At 41.4% G+C, this 22,998-nt stretch overlaps 1 protein-coding gene across 3 annotated transcripts; it reads right to left on the bottom strand.

Moving 5' to 3' along the window:
- Window positions 1-9,466: 9,466 nt before the first annotated feature.
- Window positions 9,467-22,400, bottom strand: MSMO1 (methylsterol monooxygenase 1). 3 transcript variants are annotated; one of them, XM_073341555.2, is made up of 6 exons: window positions 22,303-22,400; window positions 19,139-19,450; window positions 15,920-16,068; window positions 14,685-14,811; window positions 11,908-12,062; window positions 9,467-10,489 (listed from the first exon to the last, which is right to left on the bottom strand). In XM_073341555.2, exons 2-6 carry the CDS (start codon window positions 19,391-19,393, stop codon window positions 10,282-10,284), a joined length of 894 nt encoding a protein of 297 aa, XP_073197656.1. In that variant the 5' UTR covers window positions 19,394-19,450; window positions 22,303-22,400; the 3' UTR covers window positions 9,467-10,281. The 3 variants fall into 3 exon arrangements, with proteins under 3 accessions (XP_073197656.1, XP_073197655.1, XP_073197657.1); XM_073341554.2 differs by having other exon boundaries at window positions 22,261-22,368; XM_073341556.2 differs by lacking the exons at window positions 19,139-19,450; window positions 22,303-22,400 and adding an exon at window positions 18,120-18,278.
- Window positions 22,401-22,998: the final 598 nt, after the last annotated feature.

Here is a 22,998-nt window from a genome sequence, read left to right as displayed (position 1 = left end):
GGGAGCCAGGCATATTAACGTCGGCTGGAGGCTGAGAGGAACAAGCGGGAATTAATTTTAATTTTTTTTTAAGGGATGAACTTATCTAGTAACTAGAGTGCTAAACTAAGTGAAAAAAAGGATGTAGAATAGGTAAGAGAAAAAGTTTTAACGAGTCTGCTGTAGGTCTGACTCTGGCCGGGGATGGTAGAGAAGGAACTGAGGAGTTTGGCCGCGCATGCGCATTATTAAGACAAAACCGGTATGTGAGGCAGGCTCCGTGCATGCGCGGCCAATATGGGTACTGCTGTAAAAATCTCCAAACAATGGCGCAGGGGCGCAGCAACACCTACAGTACAGCACCCACAGGGACACCTCTCGAAGAAGAATTGTAAATGTTGGGGGAAGAGGTGGGGCCACACTCCGCCTAGATCCCAGCTCAGCCCAGGTCTACACTACGGGGTTGGGTTGAATTTAGCTGCGTTAGGTCGATTCTAAAATGAATGCGCCTACACAACCAACCCTGTTCCGGCGACCTAGAGGGCTCTTAAAATCGACTTCTGTACTCCTCCCTCGCGAGGGGACTAGCGCTAAAATTGACCTTGCTGGGTCAAATTTGGGGTAGGGCAGAGGCAATTCGACGGTATTAGCCTCCGGGAGCTATCCCAGAGTGCTCCAATGTGACCGCTCTAGACAGCACTTTCAACCCCGATGCACTAGCCAGGTACACAGGAAAAGCCCCGGGAAATTTTGAATTTCATTTCCTGTTTGGTCAGCGTGGTGAGCTCAGCAGCACAGGTGACCATGCAGTCCCCCCAGAATTGCAAACAAGCTCCAGCATGGACCGAAAGGGAGACACTGCTGTATGGGGAGAAGAATCTGTGCAGGTCGAACTCTGATCAAAAAGAAGAAATGCTAATATATATGCCAAAATCGCACAGGGCATGGTGGAGAGAGGCTACAACAGGGACACACAGCAGTGTCACATGAAAGTCAAGGAGCTCAGGCAAGCCTACCAAAAGACAAACGGTTGCTCTGGGTCAGAGCCCTATATATGCATCTTCTATGATCAGTTGCCTGGCATTCTAGGGGGGACCCTACAACTACCCCACCACTGTCCGTGGACACCTGCAAGGGGGGGAGTCTCACGCAACAGTGAGGAGGATTTTGCGGATGAGGAAGAGGAGGAGGACAATGAGCAGCAGGCAAGCGGTGAATCCATTCTCCTCAGCAGCCAGGACGTTTTCATCACCCTGGAGCCAATACCCTCCCAAGGCAGGATTCCCGACCCTGAAGCCAGAGAAGGCAGCTCTGGTGAGTGCACATTTGTAACTACAGTACAGGGTTTAAAAGCAATAGTGTTTAATGTTTGATTTGCCCTGAAGAAATGGGATGCATTCACGGCCAGTACAGCTACTGGAAAAGTCTGTTAATGTGTCTGGGGATGGAGCGGGAATCGTCCAGGGACATCTCCATGAAGCTCTCCTGGAGGTACTCTGAAAGTCTTTGCAGAAGGTTTCTGGGGAGGGCTGCCTTATTTCGTCCTCCATGGTAGGACACTTTACCATGCCAAGCCAGTAGCAAGTAGTCTGGAATCATTGCAGCACAAAGCATGGCAGCGAAGGGTCCTGGGTTTTAGTCACATTCAAGCAACATTCAGTCTTTATCTTTCTGTGTTAGCCTCAGTAGAGTGATATCATTCATGGTCACCTGGCTGAAATAGGGGAATTTTTGTAAGGGAACAGTAAAAGGACCCCGTTCATGCTGGGTTGTTTGTGCTTGGCTAAAAGGGATCATCCCAGAGAATAGCCACGCGGTGGGGTGCGGGGAGGTGTGTGCTGCACATCCACCTGAAAACCGCAGCCCCTCCTTTTAAATGTGAAACCCACCCGGCATTGCTTGCTATGGGAAAGGATGGTGCTGCAGTTTGAAACCATTCCCACATGTTTTGAAGGCGTAAGAAGCCAACCCTGCATACCAAAAGGTTTACCATGGCTGTCTGGAAACTGAATTCTGTTGCCCAGCCGTGTGTGATGTGTCACCATACCGGCAGGTGCTCAATAGAAAAGGCAAAATGCGACCTTGTATCTAAAGCACATGTGCTATCTGCTGTGAATTGCTTGATTCACAGTAAAAGAGCCTCTCCCTTTTGTTCTCAGAAATGTATAATCTTAAATTTTACTCTCCCTTTTTATCTCCCCCAGGTGTAAATGTTTCTATGCTTCTCCTATCATCTTCATCCCTGAGGTTATCGCAGATTAGAAGGCGAAAAAAACGCACTCGCAATGACATGTTTTCTGAACTTATGCAGTCCTCATGCACTGATAGGGCACAGCTTAATGCATGGAGGCATTCAGTGGCAGAGGCCAAGAAAGCATTAAGTGAGCGCAAAGAGCAGAGGCAAGGGGAGATGCTGAGGCTGATGGGGGAGCAAATGGACATGATGAAGCATCTACTGGAGCTGCAGGAAAGCCAACTAGAGCATAGACCCCCACTGCATCCATTGTATAACCGCCTGCCCTCCTCCCCAAGTTCCATTTCCTTCTCACCCAGACACCCAAGAACACCCAGGGAAGGCTCCAGGCACCCAGCCACTCCACTCCAGAGGATGGCCCAAGCAACGGGAAGGCTGGCATTCAATAAGTTTTGATTTGTAGTATGGCTACAATAAGCAATGTGGCCTTGTCCTTCCCTCCTCCCAATCCCACCCCACCCGGGCTACCTTGTCAGTTATCTCACTTTTTCTTTAATTAATAAAGAAAGAATGGATGGTTTCAAAACAACAGTGACTTTATTTCCTTTGCCAGCTGTGATCAAAGGGGGGAGGGTGGTTGGCTTACAGGGAATTAAAATTCACACAGGGGGCAGGTTTGCAGCAAGGAGAAACACACACAACTGTCACACTGTAGCTTGGCGAGTCATGAAACTGGTTTTCAAAGCCTCTTTGATGCGCAGAGTGCCTAGCTGTGCTCTTCTAATTGTCCTGGTGTCTGGCTGCTCAAAATCGGCCACGAGGCGATTTGCCTCAACCTCCCACCCCACCATAAACATCTCCCCCTTACTCTCACAGATATTATGGAGCACACAGCAAGCAGCAATAACAATGGGAATGTTGGTTGCACTGAGGTCTAACCGAGTCAGCAAACAGTACCAGCGAGCTTTTAAACGTCCAAAGGCACATTCTACCCCCATTCTGCACTTGCTCAGCCTATGGTTGAACTGTTCCTTACTACTGTCCAGGCTGCCTGTGTATGGCTTCATGAGCCTTGGGAGCAAGGGGTAGGCTGGGTCCCCAAGGATAACTATTGGCATTTCAACATCCCCAATGGTAATTTTCTGGTCTGGGAAGTAAGTCCCTTCTTGCAACTGCTTGAACAGCCCGGAGTTCCTAAAGATGCGAGTGTCATGCACCTTTCCCGGCCATCCCACGTTGATGTCGGTGAAACGTCCTTTGTGATCCACCAGTGCTTGCAGCACCATTGAGAAGTACCCCTTGCACTTTATGTACTGGTTGGCAAGGTGGTCCAGTGCCAAGATAGGGATATGCATTCTGTCTATCGCCCCACCACAGTTAGGGAACCCCATTGCAGCAAAGCCATCCAGTAAGACCTGCACATTTCCCAGAGTCACTACCCTTGGCAGCAGAATGTCAGTGATTGCATTGGCTACTTGCATCACAGCAGTCCCCACAGTAGCCTTGCCCACTCCCGACTGACCGGTAGCAGTCAGGCATCGCAAGCTTCCACAGGGCTATTGCCATTCACCTCTTAACTGTCAGGGCAGCTCTCAGCTTGGTATTCCTGTGCTTCAGGGCAGGAGAAAGCAACTCACAAAGTTCAAGGAAAGTGGCCTTATGCATGCAAAAGTTTCGCAGCCTCTGTGAATCATCCCATACCTGCAACACTATGCGGTCCCACCAGCCTGTGCTTGTTTGCTGGGCCCAAAATTGGCGTTCCACTGTATCAACCAGCCCCACTGCCGCCATGATGTCCCAATTGCCACAGCCCGTGCTTTCACAGTCATCCTCGTGCTGGCGTCTCTTAGCCCAGTTCTGCACATACTCCAGGATAATGTGCAAGGTGTTTACAATGCTCACAACAGCAGTGGTGAGCTGAGCGGGCTCCATGCTTGCTGTGGTATGACGGGTAACCCAGGAAAAAAGGCACAAAACTATTGTTTGCCATTGCTTTCAAGGAAGAAGGGAGAAGGGGCGACTGATGACATGTGCCCAAAACCACCCTTGACAGTGTTTTTACCCCATCAGGCATTGGGAGCTTAACCCAGAATTCCAATGGGCAGCAGAGACTGTGCGAACTGTGGGGTATCTACCCACAGTGCACTGCTCCGTAAGGCGATGCTAGCCACGGTATTGAGGACACACTCCCCTGACTTATGCACTTAGTGGGGACATACACAATCAACTGTATAAAATCAATTTCTAAAAATTTACTTCTATAAAATCGACCTAATTTCGTAGTGTAGACATACCCTGAGATAATCTTACCTGTGGGACTGGGTGCTGAATAGCATGGTGTGGAAGAGACCTGAATGTAAATTGACTGTTTTCTGTAGTTTTATGTAGAGAGTCAGGGATGGCTTTTGCTTGGGGTTGAAATTTTCAAAACTCTTACATGCTGCAATGTATGACATTGCACTCTATATGATTTTATGAAAATATGCTAATGAGTGTGAATATAATGTAACTGGAGTATGCTTCATGCAAAAGGTCTCCTGTAAGGTATCATTACAAAGCTTATAATCTATTGAGTGTGGTCATCCAATTTGTATAAATGTATCATTCTTGTATCTGAAACTAGACATATGAAATATAACTCTGAAGTCCTATTGTGTGGGCCATTAATGATAGCTTGGAATCTTGATGGCTCCTATTAACCAGAACAATTAGTTGTAAATGGCTCTGTTTACTTGTAAGTCTTCCTGTATATGTGTATGCTGGCAAGTGGATAATGAAGTCTTACAGTGACATGTGATCATGTCACCTGAACTAGAATCTATCTTTAACCTGGTGCTTTTCCACTGAGAAGAAGGGGTGGGAACCCAGAGAGGGGCAAAGGATTCCCGCCTTGTGCAAAAGATATATAAGGCAGTTGAACAGAATAAAGAGGGCTGCAATCATGAGAAATCCCCTAGCTACCACCTGAGCTGGAACAAGGACTGTACTAGGGGAAAGGATTGGGCCCAGACTAGAAAGGAGTCTAGTCTGTGAAAGATGCTTATTGGAACATTTCTGAGGGTGAGGTTTCATCTGTAATCAGTTTCTTACTGTATTAGGCTTCGACTTGCATGTTTTTGTTTTATTTTGCTTGGTAATTTACTTTCTTCTGTCTGTTATTACTTGGAACCACTTAAATCCTACTTTTTATATTTAATAAAATCACTTTTTGCTTATTAATAAACCCAGAGCAAACAATTAACACTTGGGGGGGGGCAAACAGCTGTGCATATCTCTCTATCAGTGTTATAGAGGGTGAACAATTTATGAGTTCACCCTGTATAAGCTTTATACAAGTAAAACGGATTTATTTGGGGATTTCGATCCCATTGGGAACTGTGTGTCTGGGTGCTAGAGACAGCAGCACTTCTTAAGCTGTTTTCAGTTAAGTCTGCAGCTTGTGGGGGACATGGTTCAGACCTGAGTCTGTGTTGGAGCAGACTGGCATGTCTGGCTCAGCAAGACAGGCTTCTGGAGTCCTAAGCTGCCAGGGAAAACGGGCTCAGAGGTAGTCTCAGCACATCAGGTGGCAGTCCCAAAGGGGGTCTCTGTGACTCAACCCATCACACAGTGGTTCTGTGCTTAATGTCTGAACCCCAGTGAAATAACTGGGCCTACTGCACATGACATAGGGTGACCAGATGTCCCAATTTTATAGGGACAGTCCTGATATTTTGGGCTTTGTCTTATATAGGTGCCTATTACCCCCCACTCTCTGTCCCAATGTTTCACACTTGCTGTCTGCTCACCAGAGTGGCATTTAAAAAAAAAAATCCTATAGGTGAAGGTGAAAGTATTTGACATTGGCAGCCATAGAGCTCGAATAGCTACTACTATGGTTAGTTGAAAACCAAACTCAGCAGCAATAGAAACTCCTGCAACAACTGACAATTCACCAGCAGTAATTGATAGAGGGTGCCATCCTGTAACAGCAGATAATGGCAGTGCTGGAACTTCCTGTTCAGGCAACATCCCTGCCTTCAAGACACACTGGTGTAGTCCCCAGACTATCGCTGATGACACCATCTCTGATCACAATGCTCCCTGAGGACAATCTGGAATCATTTCTTGTACCTTTTTAGAAGGTGACCCTCAAGGGTATGTGCACTCATAGGGATGGGTTGCAGAGCGTTTTTTCATAGAAGCTCATTAAGACTAGAATTCCTTCCTACTCTTCATCAGCTGGAGCTGAAGTGTGGTGGGTTTTTTTTAGAGGAGAGACTTGTTAACTCTGAAATCTAGATGGAATATCTGCCCATGGTGTTGGGGGTCAGGTCTAGGCAGAGAGAACTAGATTGGGGTGTGGATGGACATTTGTGGTTGATCTGTCAGCTAAAACCACCTCCATGAATACAGCACTATAAGAATCATTGTGACTTTGACTCTTGATGTTGGAAATCCCACTGGATCCGTGGAAAGGCATACAAGAGGGCACCAGAACACTGCAGAAGGAATGTGTCCAGAAATGACCCTGGACACATAACTATCTCTGGAACTAAAATTCTGGCATTGACATTGGTGGTGAACATGTCTATCACTGGGGTTCCCATACACGGGAATACTGTCTCTGTGGTAGACTTCCACAAGGATCACTCACCTATGGCAATTGGCTCTCTGCTCAGGAAATCTGCCAAGTTGTTGCTGACACCTGGGAGGTAGAGAGCCATAGTTGTCTTATGTAGGTGGCACTATGTCAAGATGTTGATGGTTTCCTGGCAGAGAGGAGACAAGCATGGTTTAACTTAATTCAACCCAGTTTATTCTTAATTCTGTATAGTTATTCACGGGGATATGCTAGAGAAACCAATGGAGAAATCAATGGAGCAACAAATGTTTGGATTCCACAGTATTTTGGTTGTATGTTGCCTGTTCTCTGCTATACTGCACCAGCCCTTTAGAAAGCATCACTCTACATTTTGTATTAGAAATCAGTAATCACATGCTACGAGGAGGCTCATCTTTCTGATGTGCCAACTCAGTGCAGTGGGAGACCGTTTGAAAGTGATGGTGTATTCCAAGTTGAATTTAAAAGAGATGATTATACTACTGATATTGAATAGGGGAGTGTGAAGGGACTAAAAATATCACTTTCAGATTTCTGTTTTCAAATGATTTGCTCACTAGAGCAGCAGTGGGATGAATTATTTTACATGTGAAGGAAAAATTTCCTCTTAATGATTTGTGAAAATAACATTTCCTTTTGTGCTATAAAGAATAGTGTTAGTGCAACTAGAGACTTAACTGAACATCCAGAATATATAAGAACATTCACCTTTGAGGAAAAACACAGCACTTTCCTTTATCAAGAAAAATAAAGATATGCAAATCCTCAATGTCCATTTTAAAATCTGAAAAACCTGCAGAAAGGAGCACTGTAAATATAGCAGTGGGTTTTCAGAACCAGGAGGTAGCTGGGTAAAAGAATTTTCAGGTGACCTTACCCTCATTCACCAGCTGTAGCTGAGTTTCATGAGGCAGAGGAGTTGGCTAGAGAAAGAGCTCTTCTAGGCACCCTACCCTGCCATTTTTAGATCTCTGAATCTACTTATTTGTACTTCTAATTTAAAATGCCTGTCCCAAGGTCTAGGTTTTTGTTTGTTATGCAAGCCTTGCTCCTTTTCTTTTAAGCAGCTCCCAGATAACAAGTGGCCATTGTGTTAGGTCTGCTTGTGTGCTCAGGAGCTCAGAGATGGTTCTAGAGACAGGGTGTGGTGGTGAGTTGTTGTTTTGGTTTTTGTTTTTTTGTTTTTTGTTTTGAGAGAGAGAGAGAGAGAGAGAGGTGGTTCCCAAAATCACCACTATAGCACTCTGCTTTCATAATGGTTTCTCAGGGTGTACAACAGATGACTACATTACACAGCCTCAACTCCACAAGGGCACAGACCCCACAATGAAGGATGAAACAGCAGTAGCTCAATGCACACAAGAATTTTAGTGTGCATCAGCAGGATCCGGACAGTTGGCATGCAGCAAGCTGCAGTATTATAGATTTACACCGCAGCTTGCTGCACAGAAAGTGCGTGTGTAGATATGCCTTCAATCCCTAAGCACAGTTGGGTGTTGGCCAGAGAGAAAAAGTATACAGCAAGTATCTTAAGAGCCTGGAAACAAGTCTTTTGAGAGCTATTTCCAAGACATGTCTCTTTACTGAGAGCCTTGTGTGCAGTCAGCTAAATTTATATACAGTTAGCATTTTTTCCCCTTAAAAAAGAAGGGGGGGCTGGGTGGGAGGACAAAGGAATTGGAAGCATTTCTTCTGGAGTACAACAATAGTTATGCTATGTATTTATATGCCTTTGCCACTTATAGCATCAGAAAATCTTCCAAATATTTAAAAATAGAAATCAATCTGTTTCTGTCTCTCCCTGCCTGGCCTGTAGATTAGCTTAATTAGTTTATAAGGGTTTTGACTGTTTTGTCTGTGTGGGAAAAAATAAAAAGAGGAAAATCTAAGTCAAAGACTTTTGCATTTAATACTTAAGAGACTAGTTCCATGGTTCTCTTCACTTGTGGGAGAGCATTGGGGTGGCATATCTAAATATTTAGATGGATATAACCACCACCACCACTGAAAAAATATTGGTTCTGTGTGCTGTGTAAGGTACAGTAGAACCTGTGTTACAATCAGGTTGGGAATGGAGGTTGTTTGTAACTCTGAAATGTTTGTAACTGAACAAAACTTTATGGTTGTTCACTTAGAAGTTTACAACTGAAAACTGACTTTAAGAAAAAAGGAAAAAAGTTTCAGAGCTGTATTTAGTAGTTTACGTTTAACACAGTACTGTTCTGTATTTGCTTCCCCCCTCCCCGTCTTTGTTGCTGCCCGATTGTGTACTTCCAGTTCCAAATGAGATGTGTGGCTGACTGGTCAGTTCGTAACTCTGGTGTTCTGAACTCTAGGTTCTATGGTAGACCTAACCATATTCTGTCCCTGAACTAAGCTGCAGCCTTAGTTTTCCAAAGCTGTAGCCTTGCTTGGGAAAAAGTTAGGTCCATATACACTACAAGATAAGTGTGTTAACTATGTTAGGGGACAATAATTTTGTACAAGTCCCAAGTCCCCCAGTTATTATAGTGTAGATAGTTCCTCAGATGCATTCTACAGTCGTTACCTTACACTGCCTGAGTCAATTAATTTTAGAATTAACTCTGCTCATATATTTTGAAAGTGAATGGCAATGTAGGGCAATTCCTCATTTGCTTTACATTAAAAATATGGAAGATACACAATGACATACACACGATGCCAAATCAACACATTTATTGTATTTTGTAATCCACAAGTGCAAATCTAGCAACAAGTCAGTTTAGCAAATTACAACACACAGAAGGAAATGTAATGTAAATGCTAAGAACACTGACAAAGTAACTTAAAGAGCAGCAAAAAAGGCTTCTCAAGTAAAAACAAAACCACCCTTTTCTAATCTTATCTAAAATGTACTACACCCATGTCAGGAATGTTTCTAAACATATAGCCAGCTCTTCTGGAATTAATAGTTTGCATTATTCAGTGTGCAAATGGCTGGTCTAAGCTCCTTATCAACTGATGGTATTTTGGTTCCTAAAGCAAATTCTGCCCATTTGCTCCAGGTTTAAATATAGTGCCAGTACCACAGTTTTAATAGGGTTGCTGTATTTGTATTACAAATTTAAGAATATATATATAATTTTTTTTAAAAATGAAGTCCAATTTCAGTATATTATAATGTACATAATTCTACATGAATCCAAATAGGGCATTATAGATACTTTAAAAAGTTTAATAAAATTCTTGCAACAGATGACAAAAAACTTTCAAGTCACCTATGTAATTTTTAAATTTATCTTTAAAGTACTGCATATATACTTTAGAGTTGTGTATAAAATAGAAAGCATTCCCATTAGGAAGATATTGCAATGTAATTAATGATTTCCCCTACCACTTAGTAGCCAAGGGACAAGGTATATGCTTAACTTTTGCTTTTAAGAAAAGCAAAATATTGCTTTAATTTGTGATCAGGTGTTAATTACAAGTTTAAGCCCAAAAGAAAGATGGAAACAGTTTGTCTGTGGGAGGTTAAATGAGAAATTTAGTTGGACTTTTTTTCTGTCAACAATTCTTGATTCTTCTCTTTCTCTTGATATGAAACATACTGATAATCTGTACCAAAGATTCTATCCCACCATGTGAAGGTTGAAGCATAGTTGCCAATAAAGTTCATGTGATGGAAATCATGAAAACGAGCCCCAGCATAGAAGGGAACTAGATGCAGGGGGTTTAGAGGAATATCGTAGCCACTAGAGAGAAAAAACAAAAACAGAATTAAAATACTGAACCATAATGTTTTTAACATTTTGTTTATAAACACAAACAAAGCCAGGCACCACAGATTACTTCTCAGACTGAAAAATGAAAGCCAAAACACCCAAAACATCACTACAATGATGAATATAGAAGAAAGTCTTTTGTGTGGCATCTGAGCCAGAATGTCCAGTACCAGGTTGAGAAACACATTAAATGTAGCTAAAAATCTCAACATTTAAGTAGTACTGCAGAAAGGAAAGGGAAATGACATTAAAGGATTTCAACATGTTCACATTTTGTTGGACTAGAAAGCATATTACTCCACCTAGTGGCAAGATAGTGTCTAGATTTGATTTTGCTATAATATTCCTGTCATCCCATGCCTGTTAGTGTGACCACTTCGGGAAAAATGTCCACTGACAGTTGTGGCTTCTATCTGCTGTTCACATTGAAATGCACTACTTCGATTTAGTTTAATCCATTTTTATTTTATTTATGCTGCTGTAGCGTTGCATTCTTCAGTTCATAAGGCATATAACAGCTTCCCTCAAATGGAAGTGAAGTAAAAATCACAGAAAATGTTAAAATTGATACAATGAAGCTATTTGGCCACCTGAAGAATGGGTCACTGTTCTAACCTATAATATTTTATACCATTCTTGATCTTTTAGTTCTTGCCTGTAAGTATATTACTACATTGAGATTAGGTTAATTAAAAACAAGTAAAGATTGCTCTCCAAGCCCCACAGAAGATTTAGGAAAATGTAGACTGTCATTATGGACCACCACCTACAGGCAATTTTTCCTGGGAGCTGAACTGGGGCCCCTTAGGCTAAGCAAGCATTGGTTCTCCAAGATAAGCCTTTCTGCACAGGCAAGCCTATTGACAGAGAAGTTTAAGATATATTACCTTGAGGTCCCCCTCCATTTTAGTAAAATAAAACCTCACTTATTTCATATGTTAACAAACATTAGGTAATTTGTGTACTAAATATCCAATTTTCTCTCTCAGGCTCTAAGTTCAATCTTGAGAGCTTCACTGGTGTCCGAGATTTACCTTTCCTAAAAACTGAGATCACAAAATGTATAATCCTGCCACTAATCTCACAAACTGTGTTTCTAGTAGATGCTTTCTGAAGTTGTTTTAGTGAGAGCCCTATTTTCCCACCCAAGGAGTTTTGTTATTAACATTGCCAAAACAGAACAACAATTATTATTTTGAAAAGGACAAATGGCCAACTACAATACTGAAATGAAAGAAGCACTACAATCCTTCTCTGGCTGTTGTACACTGTGGACTTCTATTTGTAGTGTGGTAAAGAGCCTCCTAGTATCTCATATATACTAGCACAAAGATAGGTGGAAGAGCCGAGTATGGAAAAATCACTAACACGGAATGAGAGGATTTTACCTGTGTACATCAATGGTTTCCATTAAGCGACATATTACCCAGGCCCACAGAAGAATCATATGGTTACAGAAAACAATAATGCCAATGAAAAAACCAGTTCCAAGGATAAGCGTTTCCAGTGGATGTGCATACTCTGCTTGCATCCCAAATGGAGACTGGGAGGAAAAGAAAAACACACACAGTAAGCACTTTTCTGTAGTATGTCAACACACTCAAGAGTCAGACCACTTTAGAACAGAGATAACGGTAAATAGGATGGTCTTGCAGACAGGGCACTCAAGAGACTGGGGTTCAATCCCTGGTTCATCCACTGGCTATATAGGGGCACATGATCAAGTGCTTCAGTCCCCCAGGAGTGTTCCCTAACCTCAGTGGGAAGGACAAAAACCATTGATGATTTTGAGTCACTCCAGTACTACAGTGATGACAACCTTGCAAATAAATAAAAGAAAGCTTGCCATTTCTATATATTAGTTAACAATGGTAGGAAACATGTTTCCCTGGCCATTATCAACTTCCCTGAACCAGAAATTAGTAGTAAAATCAAATGATCTCATTATGGCAATTACAGCAAGTTTTTGTGAAAGCCTTAAAATTTTAAATACCTTCCACAACACAGGAATACATGAGTTTATATAAATTTGTATCTATTAATAGTGCTTCAGCTTGTAATATTAATAACATTATTCATAATGTATTGCTGGATCAAAACTGTGATTGGACAACTGCCAACCAGAATCAGTAACGTGAAATCAAAGCAGTTCTCAAAAGGAAGAATGTGGACCCCTTTTTGTCCCTTAGGGACCAACGAGGTCTAAAGTAAGGAAGTGAAACAGTGAATAGGTGATCTTACCATAGGTAAGATGGTAAGGGCCTAAGAGTATTTAAAGGATCATATACATCACATATTAGACAGTATCATATAAGCAATATAATTGTTGGCCTAGTGCAGTTAATAAGACCTTTGAATAACCTTTTCGGAAGTAAAAAGTGCAGACACAGCCTTTTTGGCTTACTAGATATCCTGTTCAGTTTTTGGACTGTCCCAGGTTTGGGTACAGTAGATCTGCCAGATATAATAAGTATAAAAAAAGCAGAGTTCCCAAACTCCCTCTCAAATAATAAAATTAATAGCTTTGTTATTGCTAATAAGTAGATAAATGTTATATAACCTGTTGTGTAATGCAGAATTTCATATTTGGTCATAAATTATTATATAACAAATCAGAATAGGGTGTTGATAAAAGTAGAATGCCATCCTGGGTACAAAAAAAAAAAGCACCGAGACTTAAGTGTTTGTTTATGTACAGCCTTGTGTGTGTGTACATGCAGCCAATTCATTGTCCTATCACCCCTAACTGATCACTGGGTGTGGCATTCTGTACTGATGCTGAAATAAATAAATTGATCTTTAAATATTCATGGTAAATAGGCCCAATGGCCTGTGATGGGATGTTAGATGGGGTGGGATCTGAGTTACTACAGAGAATTCTTTCCTGGGTATCTTGCTGGTGAATCCTGCCCATATGCTTAGGGTTCAGCTGATCGCCATATTTGGGGTCGGGAAGGAATTTTCCTCCAGGGCAGATTGGAAGAGGCCCTGGAGGTTTTTTGCCTTCCTCTGTAGCATGGGTCATAAGTGACTTGCTGGAGGATTCTCTGCTCCCTGAAGTCTTTAAACCATGATTTGAGGACTTCAATAGCTCAGACATAGGTGAGAAGTTTATTGCAGGAGTGGGCGGGTGAGATTCTGTGGCCTGCATTGTGCAGGAGGTCAGCTTAGATGATCATAATGGTCCCTTCTGACCTTAATATCTATGAATCCAAGGAACAGGTTTATAGATTCGAACCTGGAGTTCGCAAGTGGCTATTGTCTGCTACACCAAACAGCGGTTGTCTGTTTGCTAAGTTCATAAGGTAACCTGTGGACCTAGTTGGTGGTCCTGAAACATCCTTACAAAATAAGGATGCTATATAAAAATATACTAATTCACCACATCCAAGTTCAGGAAATACAACACTAAAAACAGTTTTGAAGAAGAACACTGTCAACTTGAATTTTTTAAGACTACTTTTGGAATGAAGCTCTTTTTAATTAGTATGTCCTGAACACTTTTTTTTTTTTTTAAATCCTTAAGAGTGCATAGGGTTTTGTGGCCCTACTGCTGTTTATTATAAGGATCTTTTTAGGACTGTACAAGACAAACAATTAAAGTGACTATATTTAGAATGTTAATTGCCCAAACCAACCTTGCAGCTATAGTAATCTTACCGTACAATAAAGATTATGGCATAGTAATTATAAAGATAACTATAATCTTAGTGAAACTTATAACAGGCTACAAATCTTCTAACAAATGTGATTGTCAATTTGACAGTATGTCATTAAATACAACAAATGAATAATCAAGTAGACAGTCACCATCCTGACAGTCAGATGATAAAAGGTGGGTATCAGAACACGGCTGCCATTTGAGTGAAAGGGAGAGAAGAGACAAAGAGTTGTTACAAGACATGTTCTGTTAGATCTATGATATCTGGGTTAATTTAATAGTTATGGAACCACCCAGAAGTCATTTAAACACAGTTACAAATACTAGGGTAATGGATATAAGAAAAAACTAGCTAGGTGTAAAATATTTTGTAAGATTGGCTGTTCTCCCTATTTCCAAATGGACGCAAGATCTATTTAAATGTGCTTGATTAATACAGTGTTTATTGTCAGCATCCTGGTTATATTAAACACATAAGGTTGAAATCATTAAAGTAGTACATACTATGAACTCATGATGAACTTTATGGATGTACTTGTATATTCTCTTGTGATGCAAGAGTCTATGCAAGAAATAGTGCCAGGCATCCTCAATCACTGCACATCCAAAACACTGGGCAAGTAGCATGTACCTTTAAAAAAAATATATATATATATACTGTTAGCGATAGCAAGATTAAAATATATGAAAGAAATAGTATTTTTCTTTGCTAACGGGCCAAATCCAGGATGTATGCGCAGGGAAAGGCTCTGGAAACTTGGGATGTACATTTAACTTTAAAGTACAGTTAATGATCAGATAATATGCACTATGAGCACATGTATATGCTGTTAACAGCTCTTTTATTGATCTACTACTAACAAATACCACTGAATATAGTACCTAAAATTGTACATATATTTATTTGCTAACAAAACATAATATATGTACCATTTTAAGTACTATACTCAGTGGTAAGTGTCAGCAGATCAATGAAAGAGCTGTTAAATGAGTTAACATGCAATACTGCAAGCTTCTTAGTTTGGCCATGACACACGTGTGTGCGCTCTCACACTAACACACACCTGCATACTAACACACTGCAGTTATATAAAGAAAAAAAAAGCAGCATTAGCACTAGAAAGGAGATAACTTAGTACCCTGCAAGAAACTGTGAAAAAATATAGAAAATTACTGTATGTAATATTTCTCCTGACACTAAAACTAGTAAAAGAGGCACTTAAAAAACATAAGGTTTGTGATTTAAAAATGTATTAGTTTGCAGACAGAAGAGTGTGCACATGGTACAGTCTCTTTCCTGAAGTACATAATACAGTATGTGGGTAACGCTTCATCATGTTATTTCTGGAAATGAACCAGATGGCTCAAAAAACATTAGACGCTTGCATATACAAGGGTGCTCACGAGCCCACAGATGGTGTCTTAACTTCCAGCCACACTGTATCCCTTTTTGGATTTAGTTTTTCAAATCCTCCCCCTTCGGGATTTGAACAACATTGCAGGCATTAGGCACAATATCAAATATAGGACCCTAGCCTGGTCCCATTATTGCAACTGGATAAACTTCAGTGAGAACAAGATTGGGTCTATGAATTACACATTCGTTCAAAACAATCACATGACTGTGCAGCACACTAAGTTCCCTAGCAGCTGGGAACATTTCACAGGTACTGTCATCGGTTCTTCCAACAGAGAGTTAAAACAGAAGTACAAATAACATTTCAATGGTTTCTACCTACCATCTTGGCATCCTTTCCCAGTCATAAGGGATATTGAAGTACTCTGTGAAATAGTAGGTACCACATATCAGAGGAAGCTGAATACAGAAGTGATTGAAGAGAAGCGTTTTTAAACACTTCCACTGCTTCTCCCACGTTTCTGGTTTATCCTAGGAAAAAGAAATTTCCAATCATCAGTCCTAGTATGCAATATCATTGCAGAAGTACAGAAAGTAATTCTGAAGATTTGGCTTCAAGCTACAATAGAAAAAAGAAAAGCATTCACTGAATTTCCTACTTTGCCAAGCTATGCTTTAGTATTACAGACACGTAGTGCTGTAATAAACTAGCTAGTCTTTAGGTCTACCACTGGTCTCTACTGGATAGACCTGTTCAACTGTGTTTGATATATACTGTATTGCTAAAAGCTGATAAATATTTTCCTTTACTCAGTAGTAGGGGCCTGTGCTTTTGGAGAAAGTTCTGACCACCAAGTAGTTCTAAGTAGTCTGTGTGTGCGTAACAAGTGAGAATTGTAAAATCTTAGGTGGTCACATTTGTTACATAACATACAATCATATTTTTAGGTGTTAGAAGTACATATGCAGTAAGTTAAGGATCCACTACATCCTAGGTGATTTTCACTCTTTTAGTGAGTTTAAGTCAACTCGTCACATTATAAAGAAAGAGGTGCAAATGAACAGACTGATGGATTAATTAGGTGACCTGAAAAAAGTATAAACAAGAAGCAAAAGCCTGAAAGAAAGTGGAGTTTCCAAGAATTCTTTTTACCTTCATAAAAGAAAGAAAAACAAATCAGGTCTTGTCTACCCTGGAAGATTATGGGCCACTGGAGAGCTAGCAGGATGACATCACAGCATCTGTCAAGTGAGAACTGACTGAGATGAACGACTTAAGTGAAACTATTTGTTTTTGTTGACATCTATTTAACTCTATCACTACATTAACCTGGGGACAGAGGGGGAGAAAAATCACCTAAAATTTAGCATCCCACCAATTTAAAGACTGCGAAAATTCCTAAACCACATAAAAAGAGATTGCCGGTTTTGCTGGAGAATGTGTATGGATAGGGTGACCAGATGTCCCAATTTTATAGGGACAGTCCTGATGTTTGGTTTTTTTTTTCTTTTATAGGCTCCTATTACCCCCCTGCAACCCCCCACCCTCTGTCCCAATTTTTCACACTTGCTATCTGGTCACCCTAGGTGTGGAGGTGAAGGCAAACCCAATAATTTTCATATTCTTTAAAAAAATGTGAAACCATTCTCTGCTTCTTACATATGTCAGTAAACTGGCAAGTTATTTTTCTCCCACTTGCAACTCAGCTTTCAATTAACTTAATAAAGTCTCAATGACTAAACATGAGATTATTTTAATCTCGTGTTAGACTGAAATGATTGTTAAATAACCCTTTTGTGCCTCCAAAGAAAGTATGGTCAGCCCAACGCAAATTCTACAGTCTCAGTTTTCAATCACCTGGAAAGTAGGTTCCTAAGCAGTTTCTATTGGCTGGTAGATAAAAAAAATAGATGTGAGAGGAAGACACCAAAAGGGACTGGAGAGAGAACTGTTTGGGGGTGGGGGGGGGTGTCAAAGGATACAGGCACATTGGGAAAGAGCAGAGGCAGGGCAGTACAGTTCAGAGTGATGACAAGTCAGTGTATTTCTGAGGGTGGAATTTGGGTCTCTCTCATATCTCAAGGTGTAATTATTTTCTTTTTAATACAAATTCCTTTGTGTTGTATTGTTTTTTCTATCCTAGAACCTTTAAAGGTAGGTCACATTAGTGACCAAAACTAAAATTAACTAAAGCAACCTGATTTTACAGGGGTTTGGCCACAAATCATTCCAATTCATTATTTTATTTTTTTAAATGTAACTTCCAAGTTCGCATTGCAGTCATACAAAACTCATGGATGACTTCACCACTTGCAAGAGAGTTATTATCCAAGACTCATTCAGATAAAACTATACCATGCCAACATATGCACTTCTCCACTACATTTTCATTACACACACACACACACACACACACATTTGGACGAATGCAAGGATACAAAGAGATGCTGGGAATTAAAGTCTGTTGCAAGGATGTGTGGGATAGATCATAGCTATGACATCTATATTTACTTAATATTTTCCAACCAAATTATGTAAACATTTATATACTTAAGTTTCACAAGAATTTTTCAACACTCACTGTCATAGACAAGTTTGATTTTAAATCCAGTCCTTAATATGAACATGTAAGTCAGGCAAGTGTAGAAAACAATCACCAGGTTGCATTGGATGGGCAGATTACCTGTATTATGGAATGAAATTCACTCAGTGTGGACAGCTTGCTCAGTGTTTTCTGTATTACAGAAACTTTGCATTGCCCCTTCAAGGGGATTTGGGTGGAGATGTCCTGCAGGGAAGGCCCGAGGTGTGGCCCCCATCTTGGAACTTAAGAAGCCAACATATGGGAGTACTAGGGCAGGGGAGAGGTTTACAGCAGTGATATTGACTGTGCAAATGGCTCTTTAATATCCTGCTGCAAAGAACTGCAGGAGACATATTAAAGTTATTAGCCAACAGTAAAAGCATCCTGATTATTAACCAATGTTATCAACTTGCACTAAGTTATTAACTTATTTGCTGAGACGATATATACACACACTTTACATATAAAAACTAAATATTTCCTCTGTCATACTATTTAAATCTAGTACACTACAGTACTATAGTAAATGAAACAATCAATTCATACTACTGTGGCTCTTTTGGGTAATGTTGATCACTTTGATCACTATTTTGGTTCCTGAACCCTTGAAGTCCGAGTATCACTGGGCTACGGGATCCAGATTTATACTTAGCCAAGAGCCCAAATCTTCCACACACAGGTATGTAGCCTCTATTCCACTTTGTGTAACGGAACAGTGATTGAAGAGGCTGTGCTGCAAAGTTGTCCTTTGCATTCACTTTGAGAACAATGGATCCCTTCCCCTCCCACAAAGCTGAAGGAGTTCCATCACCAACCCCAATAACCTGTGGCTTTATATAGGTGGAAGTGAAGTGTGTGAGCCTCCCATAAAATATATAGACTAGCATATCAAGAACAGATGTTTCTACATTCTAAGATTCCTGACCATTTGTAAAATACGAAGTTAGAATATCACATAATTTGTACAAAAAACAAAGCAACCAGAAACCTGTGCAATTCAAAATTCTTTATCTTACCTGCTGAATTTTATACTTTTGCATATAAGGTATAAACTGAAATATAAATCCAGGTAGACAGAGCAAAAAGTAGGAAAGTTCATGAATTATGAGTGATCCCCATGTTGCAATCTGGAACTTGGTGTAATTGTCCAGCATATAGTTCCAAGCATTTTTAAATGGTTGCTGCAGTGGATTGTCAGGCAAGAAAGAGTCGATGTATTCCACAGCCAGGTAAGCGGAGTTCAGGATGTCAACACTCTCATTCACTGCCATTGTTCAAATATAAAAAACTTCACACTTGCAGTTGCTCTGCAGAATTCTAGAAACAGCCTATAAATTTTAAAAGGTAAAATTGAATTTGTTACTGACAAATTGATGCTGTTCAAACAGCCATCTACTTCAATTAAAAAAAAAAGGTTACATTAAAGGGTTAAGAAGGACACTGTAAAAATACATTGTACTTTAAAAAAAGCACAAAACTATGATGTAAACAGAATCAACAGGTTTAATCCTACAGTTAAACTGAAATCAGATCAAGTGAGTAGAGGGCTAAAGGATAAACTCAAACAGGGGAGTGCACAAGGGAGGGCAAGCAGAGGCATGGGCTCTCCCCAATAATCGGCAGGGTCACAGAGCTCCTCCAGCCCCTCCAAAAGTGGTCAACATAAGAACGGCCATACTGGCTCAGAACAAAGGTCCATCTAGCCCAATATCCTGTCTTCCAACAGTGGCCAATGCCAGATTCCCCAGAGGGAATGAACAGAATAGGTAATCAAACAATCCATTCCCTGTTGCCCATTCCCAGCTTCCGGCAAACAGACGCTAGGGATACCATCCCTGCCCATCCTGGCTAATAGCCATTGATGGACCTATCCTCCATGAATTTTTCTAGTCTTGGCCTCCACAAGATCCTCTGGCAAGGAGTTGCATAGGCTGACTGCGCATTGTGTGAAGAAATACTTCCGTTTGTTTAAAACCTGCTGCCTATTAATTTATATTAGTGACCCCTAGTTCAGGTGTTATGAGTAAATAACACTTCCTTATTTACTTTCTCCACACTTGTCATGATTTTATAGACCTCTAGCATATTCCCATTTAGTCATCTCTTTTCCAAGCTGAAAATCCCAGTCTTATTAATCTCTCCTCATATGGAAGCCATTCCATACCCCTAATCATTTTTGGTGCCCTTTTCTGAACCTTTTCCAATTCTAATATATCTTTTTTGAGATAGGGTGACCACATCTGCACGCAGTATTCAAGATGCAGGCATACCATAGGATTTATATAGAGGCAATATGATATTTTCCATCTTATTATCTATCCCTTTCTTAAATGATTCTGGTTTTTTTTTTTGACTGCTGCTGAAGATTGAGTGGATATTTTCAGAGAAATATCCACAATGATTCCAAGATCTCTTTCTTGAGTGGTAACAGCTAATTTAGACCCCATCATTTTATATGTATAATTAGGATTATGTTTTCTAATGTGAATTACTTTGCATTTATCAACATTGAATTTCATCTGCCATTTTGTTGCCTAGTCCCCAGTTTTGAGAGATACTTTTGTAGCTCTTTGCAGTCTGCCGGGGATTTAACTATTTTTAGTAGTTTTGGATCATCTACAAATTTTGCCACTTCACTGTTTACCCTTTTTTCAAATGTAAATTGCTATGTATGCCCCTGAATCCAAATGTTTCTAATAACTGGTTTGGTGGCAAGCCCCTTCAGAGAATCTGTACCTAAACGTCTATCATCATAAACTCTTAATTATTTTAGAAGTGTAACACTGATATCAATCACCATTATAAAATTCTATTCATTCACTAAGCAAAGAGGCTTCTTTTCAAATGTTGAGTAAAGCAACTGATTATTATTTCAACCTTAAACCATTCCTCTAAGAAAACACCCTGGTAAGTAAAATGGCAGTTAGGGAGGTTGATAAAAAATGTTCAGTATACTAAAAGTAGAACTTTTTGTAGTTACATACAGGTGAATTTCTTCAGACTATTCAGTAGTGTTGGTCAACAACTTTCTATCAAATTATCTTGGGAAAAACAACTAGGGGTTTGATTAAATAAGAATTTTCATGGAAAGTACCTGGCTTCCTCAATAACTTTTGATTTTGTTGAAAAACCTTCCCTCTCCCCCCTGATATTTGGCCAAATTTTGTCAGTAAAAACTTGATATTTTAAGCTATTAAAAAAATGAAAATCCCCATGGGTAATGTTTTGGGTAAGAAGTTTAAGCACGGCACGTAATGGAAAAATTACTTGCTTAAGACTATTAAATAGTTTGACTCCTAAACACAAGGATCGTACATGTTACTGCAAACACAGTGTGTATTTCCCCACTGCAGAACAAAATTATTCAAACTGCAAGATTACTTACTTATCAGAGGCCAAACAATATATACAATTTAGAATCCAATGGCAAAACAAGCCATATGTTAAGTTAGGATGTACTGTACTCACTAGACCCCAAGGCATGATATCTTTTCTTTTATAGTCAAAGGATGAAACAGTTTAGGGCAGATACTCAGGTCTGAGTGGTTCAAGAGCCAAATTAACAATCAACATCACCCAGAAGAGACACAGTAATGTGAATTCATGGTTTGATTTACTGTAGTACTATATATTCCAATGACAGGGGAGTTTAACTAACACACACACACGTTATTTTCACAGTAAAATGACTAACCAAGTATTATTTTTAACAGCTACAACTGGTTAACTACATGGTAAAAACACCCTGAATGGTTAAAAACAACTAAAAATCACAGCGTTTTAACATCATGCGCTAGGAAGAGCCTTGCAATGGGGACAGAGTATCGCTGGCTTAGGGGTTAATTGTAAGGATGTTCCCCCCCCCCCCTTTTTATTGCAGCACGGCTACACGCCTGGTGACTGGCTCGGTAGGTGGTTCTGACACGAGCAATTTTCACAATCAAATCTGTTCTGACTCTTGGACAAAATTAAAAGCTTGCCAGCAACAGGGCAAGGCAGCCGGCCTCCGAACAGCGCCCAGCCCTGGGCGAGGGGTGCCGGGCACAGTGAGCTCCTCCCGCTGCCAGGAGACCGGAGTGGCAAAGCCCCGCACCCCAACCTTGAGACCCCAGCCCGGGCCGCCCAGCCCCTCACTCACCTGCACAGCCACAGCCCCAGCCGCTGCCCCTCACGCACTCACCTCACCCGCTTCTCACCCATCAACAACAACAGCAGCAGCAGCCGCTCCGCGCTCTCCCATTGGCCGCACAAAACCGCTCAGCCGCTTTGATTGGCTCTCGGGCGGGAGCCGGTGCCCGTCAGGCGTGGGGCGGGTGGGGGGGACACAGCGGCCCCACCCGATGATGATTGGTAGAAGGGATGGAGTGAGCATAGTGAGATCTCGGAGCGCAGCCAATGAGGAGCGAGGGAGCCCAGGTGACGGCGAAAACGCCATTAGAAGGAGACGGGCTGAGAGGGCAGCCCCAGGTGGGAAGAAGAGGCGGGGCCGTTACCGTGGTTACTCCTGCAGTTAATCACTTTCCGAAGCGCCGCGGGGGCTTCGTAGCGCTAGGACTCCGCTTTCTACCCACGGAAATTGCTGCTGCCCTCGCCCAGCCTGGGGGCAGCGCCCGGCTCGGACCCGGGCCCCGTGCGCAGGCCGCAGCAGCCCTCGGCGGCCGCTCCCCGCCCGAGGAGGGGGCTGTGGGGGTGATTAACGCGGGCGTAAATGTGGTTGAGAAGAAGACAGCGAGCTTGGTGCGCTCCTGGGGGCTGGGGCGGGGGCCCGGCCAGCCCGCAGCGGCAGGACACCGTGGGAGCCGTGTTTCGGGGGGAGGATAAAGTAACGGGCCCCCGGAAAGCGCTACAGGCACCGGGCTTGCTGCCTCACCCTGAG

The sequence above is a fragment of the Lepidochelys kempii genome, chromosome 4 (genome assembly GCF_965140285.1).
Source record: "Lepidochelys kempii isolate rLepKem1 chromosome 4, rLepKem1.hap1, whole genome shotgun sequence".
Lineage (NCBI taxonomy): Eukaryota > Metazoa > Chordata > Testudines > Cheloniidae > Lepidochelys > Lepidochelys kempii.
This window is presented reverse-complemented; position numbering and strand designations above follow the sequence as displayed.

What these genes read in the sequence shown, in the direction of transcription:
- MSMO1 (XM_073341555.2), bottom strand. Translation starts at nt 19,393, where the DNA reads ATGGCAGTGAATGAGAGTGTTGACATCCTGAACTCCGCTTACCTGGCT. An exon ending in AAAAGTATAAAATTCAGCAG is followed by an intron (nt 16,069 to 19,138) that starts GTAAGATAAAGA and finishes TCTTTTTCCTAG; the next exon opens with GATAAACCAGAAACGTGGGA. An exon ending in GAAACCATTGATGTACACAG is followed by an intron (nt 10,490 to 11,907) that starts GTAAAATCCTCT and finishes TTTTCTCTCTAG; the next exon opens with TGGCTACGATATTCCTCTAA.